Below are 20,166 nucleotides of genomic sequence, written 5' to 3' on the forward strand. Positions count from 1 at the left end.
CCAGTCCCCTCCCTGTGGCTCAGTTTCCTTATTGATAAAATGATTCTTTAAGCCCATTGAGCTCTATGGATGAGAAGTGCTACATAAGAGCTAGGTATTGGCATTAACACATCTAATCCTGCCCCCCCGCCCCCGGTCTGTCCTGATCGGTATGCTCCCTAAGGGCCAGATTCTGCTGTAAGTTAGAGCGGTGTAAACCTGGACTAGCTCTCAACGACAGTGGAGTTACTGCAGATTTACACCAGCGGGAACGCAGATGCGTTCCCATCCCACCGTTGCCAGAGGAGCTCCCAGTCACCGGGCCGGCGTCGCCCCCATCTTTCCACGGGTTTCAATCCAGACTTTCCCCCTCCGCGGTGTGTGCCATGGAGACGATCCGAATCTAGGTGGAAATGGCACCGTACCACTGCCAGGAGCGGCGGGCCCAGAGGAGAGGAGGTGGCCTAGGCTGGGTGGGATGGGACGCATGGCCCAGACCAGAGTCAGGCTTTATTATTAGTGTGGGGCTGTGCAAATGGAGGAGTGAGTCTGGATCGCTTCCGAACTGGGCAGGCAGGGAGCTCTGCCAGGCAGGCAGCTGCCCTGCTGCTTAAAGGACACCCACACTCATTTGTCATGTGCAAGGGGTGTGTGTGTGTGGGGGGGATCAGTGGCTCCCCCCCAGACAGGTGAGCCTGGAGACATTTCTCTCTCCTCCCAGAGGCCGGGGGGGAGGGACTAGACAGGGAGGCTGAGCAATAACATGACACATAAAGGGATGGGGGAGAAAGCGCTGGAGAGCAGAGGGAGAAAGGAGGCTCCTGTGTGGGGCAGGGGAGCAGCCAGCGGAGCTCAGGCGTGCGGGAGCCTCATTAGGAGACAGAGCAAGAAGAGGGGGGAGGTCGATCAGCCAGGGGTGGGGGGAAGGGGCGCCAGGTCCTAGCCAAGGCTCGGGGAGAGCAGAGGGGCCAGTAGGTTTGTCGGGGACTAGCCAGTGCAAAAGCTTTCCCCCCCCCCATCACGCCCCCGCCCCCAGCTCAGAGCTGCTCGGTGCATTTCTCTCTCCCCTCCGCCCCGCCCGGCTTCGAGATGCCCAATTTCGCCGGGAACTGGAAGATGAAGCACTCGGAGAACTTCGAGGAGCTGCTGAAAGCTTTGAGTGAGTCAGGGGGAGCTTTGGGATCCCCGAGCGCTGGGGCCAGCCCGGGGGGGGGGGGCGGGATAGCAGATGACTCAGGGTGAGACGGAGCAGCTGCTCGGAATGAACCCGGCATCACCCCGTGGGGCAGGGCGCGGACTGGGTCCTGGGAGCGCATCCAGCCACAGGCTTGCGGAGTGGGGCAGGAAACTGACCCTCCGGGGCCGCATTCTGACCTCACTCCGGAGTCACTCCGCTTCGGGCTGCTCTGGGTGTACCTGAAACCGGGGGGGAATCTCCCGGACGGAATTGCTCTGGGCTGACACCAGGAGTCACGCCGGTGAATGATATTGCTCTGGATTTACACCAGAGCTGGCGGAGTAACTCTGCTCTGGATTTACACTGGGAGGAACGGAGACCAGAAATCCAGCCCTGAGATCACAGAAGGATCTGCGAGCTACTTCTCCTTGATTTCCCCTGCTGTAAATCTTGGAGTCACTTCAGCGGAGTGGCTCTGGATTTACACTGGCGAAACGGAGATCAGGATCCGGTCCCACGGTGGAACCGAAGGGAGCCTGTGGCTGGATTATACCGAACCTCAGGGGTGACTGTGAGCTACAATGGGCCTGATTCTCCTGGAAAACTGGTGTAAATCAGGAGTAGCCCTTGAAAAACCACTGGGGAGTGAGTGGAGAATTGGCCCCAGTGGCTAAGGTAGCGGGGACCAAACTGCCTGATGGGGACAGGGAAATTTTTCCTTCTCTTCACCTCCTTTTCCCTGGTTCTGTCCTTCAGCCTCCCTTGCCAGTGCCCTTCTCACACCAAGCCCCCTCTCCTGTCTGATCTAGCAGCAGGAGACAGGTTAGGACTAGCCCTGTTGCAGATCATCCCGTTGGGATGCCGGCTGAAGCAGCTGGGAATCGAACCGGAATTCTCCCTCATGGGAGACAGAGCCCAGTGCTACCCTCTGGCCATTTGCTGCCACGCATGGGTGCAGGGTGCTCCGTCCAGCGCCCGGGGCGGGTCTGCCCGGCCTCAGCTCTGATCCCCAGCTGGCTTCTTCTCCCCTGTGCACCCCACCAGCGCTGGGGCGGGAGGAAGATGGGACTTTCCAGCCGGCCCCACATATCTGCAGAGGAAGTGAGTAAACGCTGAGTGTGCGAGGGAGCGACGCTCTCGGATGGGCTTGTGACGGGCTCTGTGATGAGCTCAGCCTGTGACTTCGGGAGCGTTTGGCTCCGTGCCTCAGTTTCTCCATCTAACGACACTGCTCCCTAGAGGGGGTTGTGAGGCAAAACGAATTGGTGCTTCGATTCTGCAGAGAGGGGTGTGGTAAAAAACCCCTTGGGATGCTGCAGGGACGGGGTGACTGGGGGGCCTGGTCTGGATCCAGCGTTCAGGGGGGTGCTGGGATCTGAGGTCCTGGCACGGCTCATTAGCCCCCTTGTTATATCTGCAAAGTTTCAGTTCGGGTCGCAACTGCTCCTCCTCACTCAGCCCCTCTAAAGTCTAGGGGCTCCAAGGGGGTGGTGGGGGGGGGTGGGCTGCTCCCATTGCATGCCCCCTGCCACCATGGACAATACTCTGCCTGCCTGTGGGTTGTTATAGACTCAGAGACTTTAAGGTCAGAAGGGACCATCATGACCATCTAGTCTGACCTCCTGCCCATCGCAGGCCACGGACCCTCGCCCATCCTCTCCTGTAACAGGGACTGTAGGGACTGTGTGTGTGATCGGAGACACCCTGCCATGGGAGACAGGTAGGGAGAGCACCTGTAACAACCAAGCAGGAGACAATATGAAAACCCCGTTAGATAACGATCTATAATCCCCCACCCTGCTGAAAAACGGTTCCTGATGAATTAGAGAGGTAGTCAGACCAGCCTAAATGACTAACAAGGCTCAGCCCTTCTAATCACAGAGCTCCCCGTGCTTTACAAAGGCACCTTAGTATGGCTATCCCCATTTTATTGATGAGGAAACTGAGGCACGGATGGGGGGCTTGCCTAAGAGTCACACAGCTCATCAGCAGCCAAGTTGGGAAGAAAACACAGACCTCCTGCCATCTGCTCACTGCACCATGCTTCCCTCACAGAGCCAGGAGCAGAACCCAGGAGTCCTGACGTCCAGTCCCTTGTTCGAACTGCTGCTCCATGCTATTTTCCCCTCCATCCGTGCTTAATTTGTGCCCTGGCACCTCCGGGCCTGGCAGTTCAGAGCCCCGGCACCTCTGGGCTGGGCAGTTCAGAGCCCCGGCACCACTGGGCTTGTTGCATCAGTTATGAATGTAAAAAAATTGCTTGCACCCTGGCCCCCCTTCCATCTCTGAACTTTCCCCAGCGCCCCGGTGTGCTCTTTAGCTGTGGAGCAGCTGGCGACTGTCACCTCCTCTCAATTGCAGAAAGCTCTGGTCTTTCTCTGACCACCCGACCTGAGCAATGTTCGGGCAGCCCAGGCTGCTCGCTGGGGTGTGTTTAGATACGGGCTGTAGCTCTTGGCACCGGCTCGGGCCTTCGTTGTTGGATGCAGTTTGGGAACCCGCATGTGTCCCGGCAGAGCTGCTGTGGCTTGTGTTCTGACTAACCTTACACAACCAGCACGAGCCTCCCCCGTGGCGATCTCGCCTGCCCCGGCCGAGGCGCTGCACAGAGAGGGCTTTGGGCTCGTCCTCCTCCTTCCCGGCTTCTTCTTGCAAATGAAGTGGAAACCACAACAGGACTGGCTGGGCCTTGGTGGAAGGGCTCCGGTGGGTGCTAGCTCCCCATGAGCTGCGCGGAGCGCTCCAGGGGGGCTGTTGGGGGCGGTCCCTTTGGGTACGTCTACACAGCAAAGAACAACCTGCGGCTGGCCCGAGCTAACTGACTCCGCTTTGCAGGGCTCAGGCTGGAGCTTGAGTTCTTGGACCCTCCCAGCTCACAGGGTCCTGGGCCCCATGCACCAGCCCCACAGATGTGAAGCAGCCCCACAGCCCGAGTCAGCTGGCATGGGGCAGCCGTGGGTGTCTCGTTACTGTGTAGACAGACCCTCTATTTGCTTGGCAGTGAAGGGTCTAGGCCAGGCATGGGCAAACGTTTTGGACCGATGGCCACATCTGGGTATGGAAATCGTATGGCGGGCCATGAATGCTCCCCAAATTGGGGGTTGGGGTGCGGGGGTGGTGGTGGTGAGGGCTCCGGCTGAGGGTGCAGGCTCTGGGGATGAGGGGTTGGGCTGCAGGAGGATGCTCTGGGCTGGGACTGAGGGGTTCAGAGAGCAGGAAGGGGATCAGGGCTGGGGCAGGGGGTTGGGTCGTGGGAGGGGGTTGGGGTGCAGGCTCTGGGTGGTGCAGAAGCAGCGGCATGTCCCCCTTCCGGCTCCTACACGGAGGCATGGCCAGGCAACTCTGCATGCTGCCCTGTCCACAGGCGCCGCCCCTGCAGATCTCATTGGCTGTGGTTCTCAGCCAATGGGATCTGCGGGGGTGGCACTTGGGGTGGGGGCAGCGTGCAGAGCCCCTTGGCTGCCCCTATGTGTAGGAGCCGGAGGAGGGACATGCCACTGCTTCCAGGAGCTGTGCGGAGTCATGGTACGCACGGAGCAGGGCAAGCCCTGGACCCCGCTCCCTGGCAGATGCTCGAGGGCTGGATTAAAATGTCTGAAGGGCCGGCTGCGGCCCCTGGGCCATAGTTTGCCCACCCTTGGTCTAAGCAGATTGGCCTAGAGGATAGCGCACTGGGCTGGTGTTTAGGAGATCTGATTTCTAGTCATGCCTCGGTAAGTGGTCTGGTAGGTGACCTCGGGCAAATCCTGTTGCCTCTCCGTGCCTCAGTTTCCCCCTCTGGTGGCCAGAATGCTGCCCCTGAAATTGTGCTGCCCCATGCACGTGCTGGTGCCTAGAGCCGGTGCTGGTGAGCTGTGCCTGAAAACTGCCAAGTGGATGGTAAGGAGTTCTTAAGTGGCTGTGCTAACAGGTTTCCAGTATATCTTTGCTCTCTGAAAAGCCCCCTCTACGAGGCAACTGCTGGTCACGTGAGAGGGGGTCCTGGTGTCTTCACTTTGCTGGCCACGCTAAAGGTGCTGCTGCTCCTCGTTGGGTCGGCTGTGGCTGTTGGACCCAGGAGTTCTGGATCTAAAAGGTGTAAGATTCTACTGGTGGCACTAAACCTCTGTTAGCTGAAAACCTGAATCAGAGCGATAGGAAGAAACCGGTGCAGGTGAGCCAGCCACTGGTGACCAAAGAGCACGGCACATTAGCATGGGTGATACGACGCATCCCGCCCCGGGTAATTCTGGGTATGTCTGTCTCCGCCGCACTCACAGGCTGTGGCTCGTCTGGGTCCGCTGATGTAGGCTCAGGGCACTTGGGCTGAGGGCTGTAATACTGCAGCGTAGACATTCGGGGTCTAGCTGGAGCCTGGCAGGGGAAACTGAACGTCTACACTGCAGTTCTGAGCCCCACAGCCCGAGCCCCGTGAGCTCGAGTCCCCTCCTCAAGAGCTGCACGGAAGGGGGGGCGGCCGGCTCAGAGCCCTGTGGAGGGCATGGGCAAGCTTGTGGCTTGTGCAAGGAGTGTGTGTATGGGGTGGGGGGCAGGAAGAGGATTCTTAAAGAGACAGGCCCCCCGCCCTCCAAAAAAAATCTGTGCTGGGAATGGCTGTGATCCAGGCTGCTGCAACCGGGCAGGAGATGCCAAGTTGTGCGTGAAGCCAGCCCAGCTTGGGGGTCCTTCCAGAAGGAAACAATTAGTGAGGAAAGCCCGGGGTGTGGGGGGTTGTAGGGCAGGAGCATCTGGGCTCCTGGTGTCACCTGGGAATTTAAAGTTGGGGAAACTCCTTGCTCCAGGGCCACCGGGATCAGGCCCCTTGAAGGTGAAATGGCCCCTGGGTGTAAGAAAATGCCTTTCGGGTCAGATTTCCCAGCCCTAAGCGTTCAGGAGCTTCCACTGGGGAACAATGGAGAATACTCCCCTTCCCGCATTGGAGAACAAGGAAAAAATCCCCTCCTCCTCCCTCCCTCCACTGCTGGAGAACAATGGAGAGACCCCCCCTCCCCCCACTGAGGACAAAGGAAAATGCCCTCCCCCCTCACTATTGAGAACAATGGGAGCTGCTGGGTTCTGGGAAGTCAGGGACCGGCCCAGATTCCTCCCAAACCCTCACCAGGCCGTGGGGCGAAACACCCCCCATTGCCAGAGCTCGCTTGCTCTCCCCTCCGCTTGAACCTTTTTGAGTGAAACGAGAAGCGAGTGGAGCGGAATATTTTCCAGGTTAGAGGATATGTAAGAAATACTTCAGTATAATTATCACTTACTCATGTTTCACTTGGTTTTCTCCCCCCACAACTCCCCTCCCCTGTCTCCGAATCAGCGAGGCTGGAACTCACAGGCGCTGGAGAAGCCTTAGCAGAAATATAAATCTGCCAGCTGATGGAGTAAATCTTGGGTTTTCCCACAAAACCAACAGGGGTCCCGACTTTTATCAGGCATGGGATTTCACTGGCATCTTAGCAGCTTTAAGCGAAGTTGATCTCTCCTGGCACCTACTGTTTTGTGGGGAGACTGGCCGGCTATAAAGGGGAAGGGGGCACTCAGGATAATGAGCCATGAAATGTAAAGATCGGACTCGCTTCCCCAGGCTCCTGCTGTTTTACCTTTTGCATTTGGCTAAGTTGAGGTAGTTGAACTTGGTTAGCTGGTTTCCTCTTTCCTTTGTTTCTAGTCGCTTTCGCTTCCTAAAGTCGTAAACCACTGTTGTGTGAGGGTCTCTGAGGCAGCCGGGGGAATGTGGAAATGTAGCAAACTCTGGGATTTATTAGGATCATTACTTGTAATACACGAGGTCAAGATTTTGAAAAGTCACAATTGCTCGTTTGTTCAATATCGGTTAGGGTGACCAGGCAGCAAGTGTGAAAGATTGGGACAGGGGGTGAGGGGTAATAGGAGCCTATATAAGAAAAAGACCCAAAAATCAGGACTGTCCCTATAAAATCGGGACATCTGGTCACCCTAATCTCGGTGCCCAGTTGTGGGGGGGGAGAAGGAGGGCGCTAAAGCACCCGGGCCAACCCCGAGAGTTTGAAAATCACGAGTCAGGACTCCAAAACTAGTGAGATTGCCAGAAACATTCATGAGATTTTTAAAACCGATAATCTTTGCTTTCTGGTGTCTGAGCTTTTAGGGTAATGTTCACTTTCCTTTTTCAAGCTTCTTTCTGCACGCATGAGGGCGAGAGCCTTTTTAAAAAATGAAAGCTGAGGTCTTCCCATGACTCCAGGAGCTGGGGCTTTAAGCAGAACACCTATGGTTGTGCTGCTCGTGATAAAAATCACAAGGGTTGGCCACGCTGCTAAAGAGACCTGATCTCCCTCCCCCACCCCCACACATGCAGAGTGAGCAGTTCTTTCTGCAAATCATTTAACTGGGATGTCACGTCTGGGTTTGAATTCACCCAGATGTGTAGGCAGCTCAGCCCCACCAACTTGTAACTTGTTCAGTCCAGCTGCAGAGCAGAACAGAAAAGCTCTAATTACTGAGGGAGACCAGTCTCTGGCTGAGCTGAGCTTTCTCAGAGAGGCACATAGGAATGACCAGTTTGGGCCAAATCCGTGCATCCATCTAGCCCAGTACCCTGACTACAGTGGCCAGCACTGGCAGCTGCAAAGAAAACTCTACTGGACATTCCTGGGATAACCTACCCACAGAGACACTTCCCTCCCTGATGCCTGAGGATGTATAGCTAAAGCTTCCTCTTTTAAATCCTTCCCATTCTAACTCTGCATGTTCTCATTATCCATATACGTGCCCAGTCCTCTTCTGAATACCGCTCAGCAATTGGCCTCAGCAGTACGTGGTGGCAATGAGTTCCACAGGCACGAGCGTGGGGCCTGCGGCATTGCTGAGATGCACAAGAATTGTCTGGTTTCTGCCCCCCTGGAAATAGTGGGGGCGTGGACGCAAACCAAACATCTCGGGAGCTACAGCTCAGAAGCCAGCCCTGAATTTTCTTGCTCTGGGGAGAGAGGCTGGCACCCTTAACCCGTGCCCCTAACCCGGTGCCCTGGCACAATAGTGGAATGCAATGGGAACAATGACCTATGCACGAGGTTTGGGCAGCTTCCAGGGCATTGCATTGCTCAGAGACAGGCCCGTATTGTGAGGAGATGGGAATGCCGAAAAATGGAGGGGGGTCTATTCTGCTGGCAGCGCTCACGCCTTGACTCCTGGGGCGTCAGACTAGGAGAAGAAACATCCAAGAATTTGAACTGTGCCCTTCTGCACCCAAAGGTCAGGCCTGCTTCTGCGCTGAGCGCTCTCTGGCTAGCCGGGGAACAAGGCAGCTGGTCCCATGAGCCAGGCCTCCTGGTCCGTACAGCCCCCGGGCTGGCGTGACCGTGTGGTTGCCGGCTGGAGTAAGCCAGACTATGACGGGGCTGGGATTTGCAGCTCCGTTGCGTCCCGGGCGGCTCAGCGAGGGGCTGCGAAGACGTTGGCTCGGTCTGTAGCTGAGTGCAGACGGGGTGGATGGAGTTCGGCAGCAGCAGGGAGAATGACGTCCAGTCTGTGACCCGCGGCAAGTGAGCGCCAACGAGAAAACGGCGGGGGGCAGATTTTTAGGAGCTGTGCTGTTGCCCCTGCGTCGTGACTTTGGCTTCCTTCTCCAAGACCCAAGTAGGCGGCGCATCAGTCAGCTGGGGGCAAAGCTGCCCACTCCACCCTCCAGCAGCCTCCGTTTGCAAGAATGCCCCACGCTCTGCAGACTAGATTTTACATGGGGAGTCCCCCCATGTCTCTGGGCCACAGAATCTCACTCAGGCTGGAGCTGACCAGCTGGGTGCCTGGGGGAAAGCCACTGAATTCCTCACTTCCCCCATCTGTAACATGCAGCTAATCAACCTCCCCCCTGCCCAGGGCTGTCTTGTCAGAGGGGGAGCTCTATGGGGCAGGGATTGTCTCTTGCTCTGTTGGTGCAGCCATGGCATAATGGAGCCCTGATTACAGGCAGAGATGTCACCACGATAAACCTTTGGGGAAACCCATCACCTCCCTGCTTTGGTCCTGCTTTGAGCAGGGGGTTGGACTAGATACCTCCTGAGGTCTCTTCCAACCCTAATCTTCTATGATTCTCCCCTTCTGCTTCCCGTATCACTGACCGTCCCTTCCCCTGCCAGATCAGAGGGACAATAGGTCCATCTCTTGTCCCCTAGTCGGGGATAGTCAGCAGGCAGCTCCGGCTAGCCAGTCAATATACAGCAGCTCACGTCTTTGCACTGCTAAAGGCTGGTATTGTGGTGGAAGGCCCTGGCCCAGGGCTCAGGAGACTTGGGTTCTGTTCTCAGCTCTGCCCTAGATTCCCTGTGTGACCCTCATCAAGTCACTGAACTCTGATGTGCCTCAGTTTCCCTCATCTGTAAAATAAGAATAAGCCTTCTCTTACTCTGGTTTCTCTTCAGAGCAGTGTGGCATAGTGGAGAGGGCTGGGGCTCAGGAGAGTGGGATTCTGTTCCCTTCTCTGTGACCGGCCTGCTGGATGACGCTGGGCAGACCACTTTGGCCCTGCGGGCCTCAGTTTCCCCAGCTGTAAAATGGAGATAATGATACTAACTTCCTTTGTAAAGCACTTTGAGATCTATGGATGGAAAGCTTTATAGAAGAGCTAGGGGGAGTTGCTATTTTGTCTTCTCTATTTAGATGGCAAACTCTTTGGTGCAGGGGCTGTCTCCTGCAGTGTGCCTGTGCAGCGCCTGGCACAATGGGGCTCAGACCTTGACCGAGGCCTCTTAGCATGACTGTACTAGCAATAATAAAGAGTTTACCCATCCCTAGCATGGAGCATCTTGCTGGCTGGATTGCTGGGATCCGTGTCTCCGGGACGCACCCCTCCCTTATTTTTCCTTATTCAGCAAATTTATCCCTTGAACAGCCAAGCCCTGAGAGCAAATAATGGAGAGGAATTTAAACCGACAGTGCTGCTTTGCAGCTGGGATTATTATATCTCTGCAGCACGAGGCTCCGTCATGGAAAGTCAGGGCTCCGATTCTCCCTAATAACCTCACAACTGGGGAATATTGACCAGATTGGCAGCAGCCTCTCGCTGCCGCCATGTACCCAGCGATCTTATACGGCACCCGGCCTCCGCTAATGCTCATTCCTTCCTTCCCGGGGTGGTATTGCGAACATGGTGTCTACCCCTGACTTGGGAACCCACCCTGTCTGGGCTTTGCTGCCAGGGCCGGCTCCAGCTCTTTTGCCGCTCCAAGCGACGACGAAAAAAAAAGGAAAAAGCCACGATCGGCGGCAGCTCCACCGCGCTACTTCATTCTTCTGCGGCAATTCAGCGGCCGGTCCTTCCCTCCGAGAGGGACCGAGGGACCCGCCGCCGAAGACCCAGACATCCCGCCCCTTTCCCTTGGCCGCCCCAAGCACCTGCTTCCTGTCCTGGTGCCTGGAGCCGGCCCCGATTGCAGCAGTGGGTGTACGGCAGAAGCCTCATTGTGCAGAGAGGGGAACTAAGTACATCGATTTGGCCTAACCTTTCTGAGAGGCAGTGTGAAGAGCGGGTTCTGTTCCGACCTACCAGTTTCCCTGTGGACTGGACTGGAGGACAAAGGAGGGGAGTGCATGGAGCAGGGATGTCACAGAGCTTTCTGAGAAGACAAACTGGCCCTTTGGTTCCTGGGACATCAAAGTTTCCGCCTCACTCCCTGATGGATGATGGCGGGGGGAGGGGGAGGCTCATTCTGGCTGGGAACGAGGAGGCATCAGAGTCTGAGTCTCATTTACACTGAGGCCCCTTTGCTGTACTCTGTCGACTTCACTCATACCCAATTTTAAGGCCCCTTTAGCTGGTTTAAGAGGCCTTGGTGTAACCAAGAATCAGGCCCTTATTTTTGTAGGGTGCCCAGGGTTAGAGACCTGTTTTATGCAAGATGCTGAGCACCTGCAGCTCAAGGTACGTTACAAAACCAGGCCGTGTGTGTCTCAAGCTCAGCACTCAATGTAAGAGGATGCTTCTGAAAACCTGGGCCTTGACCGCTCTCTGCCTCAGTTTCCCCATCTGTAAAATGAGGATGGTGCTATTTCCCTACCTCGCAGGGCTTAAAGGGTTAATGTAATCATGTCGGGAAAGTGCTTTGAAGAAGGCAAAGCGCTCGGGTTTTTGTCCTGGACGTTAGTCTGAGTTCTTGGGTGCGGCTTCATCGTACATGAGCACAGAGGCGCTAGGGGGCGCTGTGCAGCGGGGGCGGGGTGACTCAGTAGGGGGCGCTCTTCCTATGTCTCAGTGCTGACCCCAACTCCCCAGCTTGATGCTAGGGGGTGCTGTGCGACTACAGGTTCCATGGTGCAGATGAGATGTAAAACAAGACCCTTACTGCTTCTGGCTACTCACAAACCCTGTTGTCAAATTCCAGTCATGGTGGCTGTACCGGCTTCCCTAAAATTCTCCCTGGAGTTTTGTTGAGGTGGAATATTTTCCCTCACTTCCACTGACTTGCTGTGAAGCCTAGCGTTGCTGTGAGCTGCTAAAGTGTTGACACGGGCCACCCCAGAAGTGGCTGCATTTCTGTGTGAGCCCTTTGCAGCATTGCTGCATGCTGTTAAACAGCTGCCATGTTCCGCCCCAGACATGGCCCCAACGCACTGGCGAGTGAAGCAATCCAAGTATATCCATTACCCTGAGATCATGCAGGATAAAAGATGATCTGTTACATGCCAGAATTGTTATTTTTATGACCTAACATCATGAAGCAATTTTTACAAGAAGAGGAACCTTACCACACCCTTAATGAAATCACAGCAATCTCCAGTCGCATCTAGTAATCAATGAGCCCCAAAATAAAATAAAGTAAAAATTTGCAGCCTCTAGAACTTGGAACAACTTCAGGTTTCAAAAGAGCCTTTTCAGAAACAATAAAACATTCCCAGAGGGAGAGCTCATTACTTCCCTTCTTCCCCTCGGAGAGTCACTTAACCTCTCTGGGCTGGGTTCACGCCGATGTAGAATCCAGCTGTTAGAGGGGTTGGAGGAGCTAGGGTCAGATGGCTGGGCTTGACCCAGATGTAACAGCCACACGCCCTAGCTCGTACCATCCAGTAGATTCAAAGCGTTTCACACAGGAGGTCAGTTGCATTATCCCCCTTTAATACCTGGGGAAACTGAGGCATGGAGCGGGGCAGGGATGCACTCAGTGTGGGAGCCAGGAACAGAGCCCCAGTCTGCTGTTTCTCATGTCAGTGCATTATCCACTAGGCCATGCTGCATCTCCTGTGTGAATTAGCAGTGACTCCATTGACATGGATGGTGTTTACATGGATGAAGTGTAGGCATGGCCTTAGGTCAGGGGTGGGCAAACTTTTTGGCCCGAGGGCCACATCAGGGTGCGAAACTGTATGGAGGGCCAGGTAGGGAAGGCTGTGCCTCCCCAAACAGCCTGGCCCCCGTCCCCTCACTGCCCCCCTCAGAACTCCTGACCCATCCAACCCCCCCGATCCTTGTCCCATTACCGCCCCCTCCTGGGACCCCATACCCCAAACCAGCCCCCCCAGGACCCCACCCCTGCCCCCTGACAGGCCTCCTGGAACCCTCCCTATCCAACCCCCCCACCTTGGTCCCCATCCCCTGACTGCCCCAACCCCTATCCACACCCCTGCCCCCTGACAGACCCCTCGGGTCTCCCATGCCTATCCAACCGCCCCCTTCTCCCTGTCCCCTGAATGCCCCCCCTGGACCTCCTGCCCCTTATCCAACCCCCCTGCTCCCCACCCCCTTACCATGCAGCTCAGAGCAGCAGGAGCTCACAGCCCCGCTGCCCTGCATGGTGTGTGGCTGCGGGGCAGGGGGGCAGCAGGGGAGGGACCGGGGGCTAGTGTCCCCAGCCAGGAGCTCAAGGGCCAGGCAGGATGGTCCTGCAGGCCGGATGTGGCCCACGGGCCGTAGTTTGCCCACCCCTGCCTTAGCTTCTGTTTTAGGAATGGCTAATAGAGGTTTGAATCACGGGCTAGTGGATTGTTAGGCAAATAAAGAGAACCCCAGTGCAGCTCCCTTACTAACCCCTCGATCTGCAGCACAGTCCCGGGCTACTGCACACGTTCCCCGGCGTCCTGCAAGCTGCAGGGAGGAGCTGCCTGGGTTCCCACTGCCAGCTCTGCCCGGCGGGCTAACAAAGCCCTCATTCTCCCACGGTGCAGGGTGTCCCAGAGGAAGGTGACATCTCTCTGTCGAGGGCTAGATCTCCCTTGTTGTCTTTGTCAGACCGGGAGTCTTCTCACGTTTCCCCCTCTCTGTCTCTTGTGCAGATTAAGTAATGCGGCGGCAAGAATTTTGTCTCCCACCACATTCCCCCCCTCTGCCTCCATGCCCCGTTTCCTCAGGTTTCTACTGTCACACAGCTGCTGTTGTGTATGTTGTCACTGCTCCCTATTGGAGAGAATTGGGACTGATCAACATTGTCTCATAAACCCTCTACTGCTACTGGGGATTCTCCTTTACTGCAGGTGGCTCAGGAGCATTTGTGTTCTGTCCCCAGTTGCTATTTGTATTACAGTTGCTCCTAGAAGCCCCAAGTGAGACCATCATGCCAGGGGCTGCACAGACAAAGATGGCTCCTGCCCCAAGGAGTTCAGTCTTAACAGACAAGGAAGAATTATGAGTCTTATTTTTACAGGTGGGGGAAACTGAGGCACGGAGCAAGTTGCTCAGCGTTAGTTGGTGGCAGCAGTGGGAATTGATCACTCATGTCCTGAGTCCCAGTCCAGTGCTTTGACCTCCGAGCCCAACTTATCTCTGCTATGCCTGGCAGCCTGAAAGATGTGAAGCTGGGGGGGGGCCCCCCTTGGTGGGCGGCCTGTCCCTCTTTCCCGCTGAGGCCCTGCGCTAGGTGGCCTAACGCCGTCTCGTTTGCAGGCGTCAACGTGATGCTGAGGAAGATCGCGGTGGCCGCGGCTTCCAAGCCGGCCGTGGAGATCAAGCAAGACGGCGAGACCTTCTATATCAAGACCTCCACCACGGTGCGCACCACCGAGATCAACTTCAAGATTGGGGAAGAGTTCGAGGAGCAGACTGTGGACGGGCGCCCCTGCAAGGTATGGGGAGCTGCTCCGGGCAGCCGGGGCTGCATGGCCCCTGCTTTTTGGAGCTAAGTCTGGGGCGCGGAAGCAGAGAGACCCCTGGACAGCTCAGCCCTTGGCTGAGGGGCTGATCCTACCCCCATGGAAGTCCCTGGCAAGACCCCCATGAGTCCAGTGGTGGCAGGAGGGTGCCCAGCTGGCTACTGCTTTGCTCCTGCTAATGGGGAGGGGATAAATAGTCCCTTGGGTGTCCTCTTGGTGGCGTAGGAATACCCGTGGGAAGTGATGAGTCACAAGATGGCCTCCCAGAAGTCAGGGAAGCTCAGGCCTGAGCCTGTAGCACGAGGGTCAAGTTCTTCACCGGGTCCCAGCCTTTGTTGCTTCTGTTAATGGGGCGCGGCGAAATAGTCCCTCTGGTAACCATGCTGATGGGGCAGGGATACCTCGTGGGGAGTGCTGAGTCACAAGAGGGCATCCCACATCCTCAGACGAGGGCTGAGCCTGTCCCATAAAGGCCGTGTCCTCTACAACCGCTCAGCCTTCGCCTCCGCTAACGAGGAGGGGTAAAATAGTCCCTCGGAGAGCCGAGGCGGGGGCGTAGGGATCCCCGGTTAGGAGTGACATGTCACAAGATGGTGTCCCGGCGGAGGATAAAAGCACCGCCCGGGAGCGTGATGGGTCATGAGCTGGCACTGTCGAAGCCCCAGCGCAAGGATGGCAGAGGCCTCCTTGTTCCACGTCCCGTGATCCTCCTGGCTCCCGTCTCCATGGCGGAGCCGCTAAGAAATAACTGAGCAAACTTCCCTCCTTAATAAATATGGGGGAGACCCTTCTGAGCCTGGCCAATTCCTCCTCCCGCTTGTCGTACGCAAAGACCCTTCTGTGTGCTCCCTGCCAGGACAAATACGACAGGGGTTTCCCCCCTGTGTCCCAGCCTGGCTTCTTTCTCGGGGACTCTGAGCCTCGCCGGGTGGCTGCCCCGTCTCTGGCTGGGAGGTCCGGGCAGGTTTTCGGCACATAACCTCCCACGCAGTCGTGGGGGAGCCCTACCTGCTCTTGCTTTATGCCCCTGATCAAAGCATCTTAAAGGGGCAGCTTACTCAGTGTGACACATACACAACCCTGAACTCCAGCTCATGCTGTGTCACACCCCTCGGGTCCCGGTCTCCAACTCGGTGTGACCCCACACACACGGAACAAGGGTCAGACACACCCACCCACATCTGGACTCCAACTCACAAGGTGTGACACACACACATAGACACAGGCTGGGTTGCAGACACTTTGTGTGACCCCACACACACGGACTAAGCATCAGACAGACACACACCCACATCTGGACTCCGACTCACAAGGTGTGACACACACACACTGGATTGCAGTCGCTCGCTGTGACACACACACACACTCCTGCCTCTGCAGCTAGCAGCCTGTTCCCTCCCCCTGAAGGGGCGAGGGCTCCTTTCTTCCTCGCCATCCCATCCCAGCACCCCTCCGGGTGACGGATGAGCCCATGCAACTGTCAGGCTGCACTAGAGTGTGGAACAAATTGCCAGCTTCTCTCTTGTCAAGGCTGGGCCTGCCTAGTGCATGATGGATGAGCCTTCTGTGCCGCTGGGCTAGTAGGGGCATGGCGGGGGCTTTGTGATTTAAAATGCGGTTGCATTGATCTTCTCCTTTCTTTCTTCCTTCCAGAGCCTGGCCAAATGGGAAAGTGAGAACAAAATGGTCTGCGAACAAAGGTTGCTGAAGGGGGAAGGGCCCAAGACCGGCTGGTCCCGGGAAATGACCAACGATGGAGAGCTCATTCTGGTAGGCTGGCCTCTGCACGCAAAGGGTTAAACGCCCCCCCTTGCTGTGAACCCCCTTTGCTTTCTGGCACAGGGTGGTTAAGCTCCAGCTGCAAATGCAAGAGTTGCCCAGGGAGTGAATGCCCCTGTCTACACTACAGCTGCAACAGTGTTTTGTAACCAGCTTGTGACGCTCTCCTCTGAGTGGTGGCCATCTGGGTCACCCGTGTTTATGGGTCGGCTGCCTGACTGGTGCATTCTGGGACAGCCTGGGCAGCGCTCCCATAGTGCCTCAGGAGAGAGTGCCCGGGGCACCTGCATCGCCTGAAGCAATGCATTCTGGGAAGAAGGAGGCCCAACCCAACTGGTTGTACTGGGAGAGGATCCTGCCTACATTGCAAACAACCAGTGTGCTGAACTGGCCAGGGCTTTCCAACAACTGCCCGCCCAGAGACTCCATCCCAGGGGGTCACGTTGAGCCCAGTGCATGCTGGGACAGGACTTTGGCCTGACTCCAGTGCCTTGCACCTTGTGCAGTGGTTTACACCCGCACCCCCCAGCCGGCACTGGTGTAAATGGCTGCCCGAGGTGCACGGTGTGTGTGCTGGGGGAAGGGGCTTACCCTGCAGTGTAGACGTACCCTCAGTGACCCGGCTCTGAGCAATCGTCTCTGGGGTCTGCTCCCTTTGCTCATTTCCTCTCTTGCTGTTCCAGACCATGACAGCCGACGACGTGGTCTGCACACGGATCTACGTCAGGGAGTGATACGCCCCGCTGGGCAGCGGCGGGTACTCCTGGCACTGCCCCCTTCCCGCTTGCCAATTGCAGCCTCTCCGCCGACCTTCAGTAACCACTCCGCCGGACTCCAGAGTATCCCGTTTACATGATGCAGCCCAGCGGCACCGCTCCACTTCATATTCCACTATCAGCCCGTCTCCTTCCCTCTCCCCCCGCTCCTCCCACAGCCTCTCTTTGTCCACACAGCCCACAGAGCAAAGCGAACTCCTCCCAGCCCCTCGTCCAAGTGGGTGACACAGAGGGTCACCGTGTATCCACCCCCACCTTGGCTAGAGGTGACGCTAATGAAGCTGTCACCCCCAGCCACAGGGGGTTTGCCTGATTTGCGCCAGGATGGGGAAGGGGCCTTCTCTCAGCCAGTTCACGGTGGGCCCTGGAGAATCCTCACCTTGGTCTGTGCTCTGCTCGGAGATGACCCTGAGCCAAAGCCGCTTTCTATCAGCTTCGGTGGGGCTGGCCCATGTCCTGAGCAAACCTGGCCGTGCCTTGAAGTCACGGGAATTGGGATGTGAATTAGCAGCCCACGGCTTGCTGGGCTGAGGGTTCTGCTTTGCCACTTCTGGCCGATTTTGAGGCCCCTGGAGTATGAGCCGGGTTAAGACAATGAGGGCCACTCCGCACTGATTTAGCCACCCGCTGCCGAAATGCTTGGCAGTTCTGAGACACATCTGCATTTCCAGGTGCTGTATCCCCAAGGCCTGATTCTGGGTTATTCCATTCCTGCACGTGGAGCCGGGATGTGGGCGAATGGGTTCAGGTGGCTTTGACCTTCTCGTATTCTGGTGCTGTGCCCAGCCCACGGTGTAAGTTAGAGCAGCCTCAGGGCTGCTCTTCATTGTCCTCTGCCCCCATGACCTCCCGAATGCAGGGAGTACCTGTAGTGCACTGCACGCTGGCAATACCCCCAATTTCCTCTTCTCTGGGAGCAGGGCTAGTGGAGACCCCTTACCCCAGCTCCACACCGGCCAGGGAGCCCACTGACAGTTGTACTAGAGGCGTGAATTTAAACTGACACAACTCCATTGGTGCATGCTTTTAAACCGGAATAAGAGCATCCACATGCAGGAGTCTGCCCTAGTTAAAGTGAACTGGTTTTAAAACCGATTTCAGTTCAACGGGTGCAACTTTCCTGTGTAGACAAGATCTTCGTTCCCGTGGGACAAACAGCTTAGCAGCAGTGCACTGAGGAGATCAGATTCCCTTCTAGAGTGGGGCTGAAGCCACTTATAGGGCAGAACCCAAAGGCACCTGGATTGTACTTGAACTGTGGGCAAATAGAGCACTGATTCTCCTCCCCACCCTTTTATTTCCCCTCTCTCCGGATGGAATTTACCCCTGTGCGCAAAGCCTGTGTGTAACCACCCTGATGCCGCACACTGCTTTGTCCTGGCATTGATTTTATTTTATACGGAATATTTTTCCATATTCCCGTAGGAAGAAGCTGTAACCTAGTTGAGATGCATTCCTCTTCCCGTGTAGGGCCTTGTGCTTTCTCTCTCCTCTCTCAGTAGTTGCAACTTTCTCTGAGTATTTATTTGTTAATATTTTATTAAAAAGGAACCCCTGAACAAGCCTGTCTCCTGCAGGTCTGCGCAGCATTGGATCTTGCCTGGAACACAATGTCCTTCCAACACAACTCTCTCTAATAAACGGTTGATGAACGTCTGCCTTGTCCTGGTCGTTCCTGGAAATCGCCGGGGGTGAAAATCACCAGCTCCGCTAGCCCACTCTCGAGAGCCTTGATTCCTCTTGACACAGTTCTGGCAGCATGGCGTATGGGGATCTCTTTCTGCTAGTGGGGTGGGGTAAAAGGGGCCAAGCTGAACAAAGCCTGGAGTCTTGTGGCAGTAGCTAGGCCAGAATGGGCTGGCCACTCCCAAGGGCTCAGAGGTCCGATTTCCTGTCCCCTGCCGAAGCCTGAGCGAGTTTGGATCCCCAGCTCCGGATTCAGGCCCAGGTCAGGTTTGAACTGGAAGGGTTGCTCCTGTGATGATGCAGAGTTTGATGCTACTGCAGGGCCAGATTGAGCTCTGGCCCAGCACGGAGGCAGCGGCTCCTGCTCGAAGGAACGGGGTGGAATTAAAGGAAGGGAAAGCGTGGGCTGGAGGAGGTGGAGGAGAGCAAGACGTGACAGGACTGAAACTTGGGCACTTTAGACCTAGATGGGACGAGGCACCTGCAAACATGCTGCAGAGGGCAGTCCTGTGCTCAGTTGTGTGGGAGAAGCAATGGGGAGGAGTCCTCTTTCCCCCCCCCCCCCATCTCCACTTGCCATCGTCTTCTGAGAGGAAGGGCCATGCGCTGTCCATGTGAGTCACTTAATCACTTCCACATCTGAGAGATGGGGATAATATCATCCTGTCTTTGTGGTTTTCCCGCTGGAGCCCATGAGCTCTTTGGGGATTGGACTTTGTACAGCCCCTAGCACGCCGGGGTCTCGCTCTCAGGAGGGGCGCTGGTGGAACCCCAGTAATAACAATCCCTTTGCTCAGTGCCCTGTTCTAGAGCCATTTCCCAGCCTGGTTTGAAATGTCCCGAGGGGGCGGTGGGGTAGGAGGCTCTTTCAATCTCTCTCTTTCCCCTTCCCCTGTTTATTCTCTGATTCCTGGAACGGGCACGGCCAGGACCCCTGGCTGTAAAATCGCTTCCTTTGATTCTAATTACAACACGAGCTCTTCCAGCCCAGCTGGCGCAAAGTGTAACAACAATCAAAGACCACGCAGGGGCCCAGAGGGTGCCGAAAAGACCCAGCTAATTCCAGCCCTGCCAACCGCCCGGGGAAAAGACACAAGTGCTGCATTGTTAGCCCGAGACCAACTAGATTCCTGCTCGCTTCCTGGCCAGGCTGCGCTTCCGAGGAGGATCTGATTCGATCCTCCCTGGTTGATCCTCTTCTTTTATTAGCTTGCTGGACTCAGCTCAGCCTTTCAAATCGGGCTGGGATTCCACGGACCGCGGCATCCGGCTGGAGATCACACACTGAGAATCGCCTCACCCCGCCACGGTCCGCGTCCGAAGGGGGCTGCGGCGCCAGCCCTGACCCCCAAGCAGATCAGGCGCCCTGGAATGCCGCTGGTCTTTCTCTGCCCTATTGGCTGGCACTGGGCCAGATCCTCAGCTGCTGTAAATCGGTATTGACATGGATGGAGCAAGGCCAATTTACACCCGGTGAGGAGCCAGGCTTTTCTTCTGCCCTTCTGCATGTTGGATCAGTGTACTCTGAAGACAGAATTTGGCAGGTGTGAGTATCCCTTTAAGAGCAGAGCATGATGGGAGCCCCTGCAGGGGTATAAAACAGAGCACTGAGGCGTCGCGCTCACTGTGGTGGTGACTGTGATGAAGGGGAATGTAATGCCTGTATCTTGGATATTGAACCAGGTCCTTCAAAGCTGCCCCACAAGCCTGAGTATCTTGAGCCAA

At 56.3% G+C, this 20,166-nt stretch overlaps 1 protein-coding gene across 2 annotated transcripts in view; it reads left to right on the forward strand.

The window, feature by feature from the left end:
* CRABP2 (cellular retinoic acid binding protein 2) overlaps positions 1-18,391 on the forward strand; it is a 45,914-nt gene extending 27,523 nt beyond the window's left edge. Inside the window, exons 1-4 of one of the 2 annotated variants that reach the window (XM_039513594.1) lie at positions 1,003-1,138; positions 13,995-14,173; positions 15,854-15,970; positions 16,663-18,391. In XM_039513594.1, coding sequence (XP_039369528.1) covers positions 1,069-1,138; positions 13,995-14,173; positions 15,854-15,970; positions 16,663-16,713 — 417 coding nt within the window. In that variant the 5' untranslated portion in view covers positions 1,003-1,068 and the 3' untranslated portion in view covers positions 16,714-18,391. Of the gene's footprint in view, positions 1-1,002; positions 1,139-13,994; positions 14,174-15,853; positions 15,971-16,662 lie in introns of those variants that run through there. The other variant, XM_039513595.1, reaches the window with a different exon arrangement.
* The last annotated feature ends 1,775 nt before the right edge of the window (positions 18,392-20,166 follow it).

This window comes from Mauremys reevesii, linkage group 24 (genome assembly GCF_016161935.1).
Source record: "Mauremys reevesii isolate NIE-2019 linkage group 24, ASM1616193v1, whole genome shotgun sequence".
Classification (NCBI taxonomy): Eukaryota; Metazoa; Chordata; order Testudines; family Geoemydidae; genus Mauremys; species Mauremys reevesii.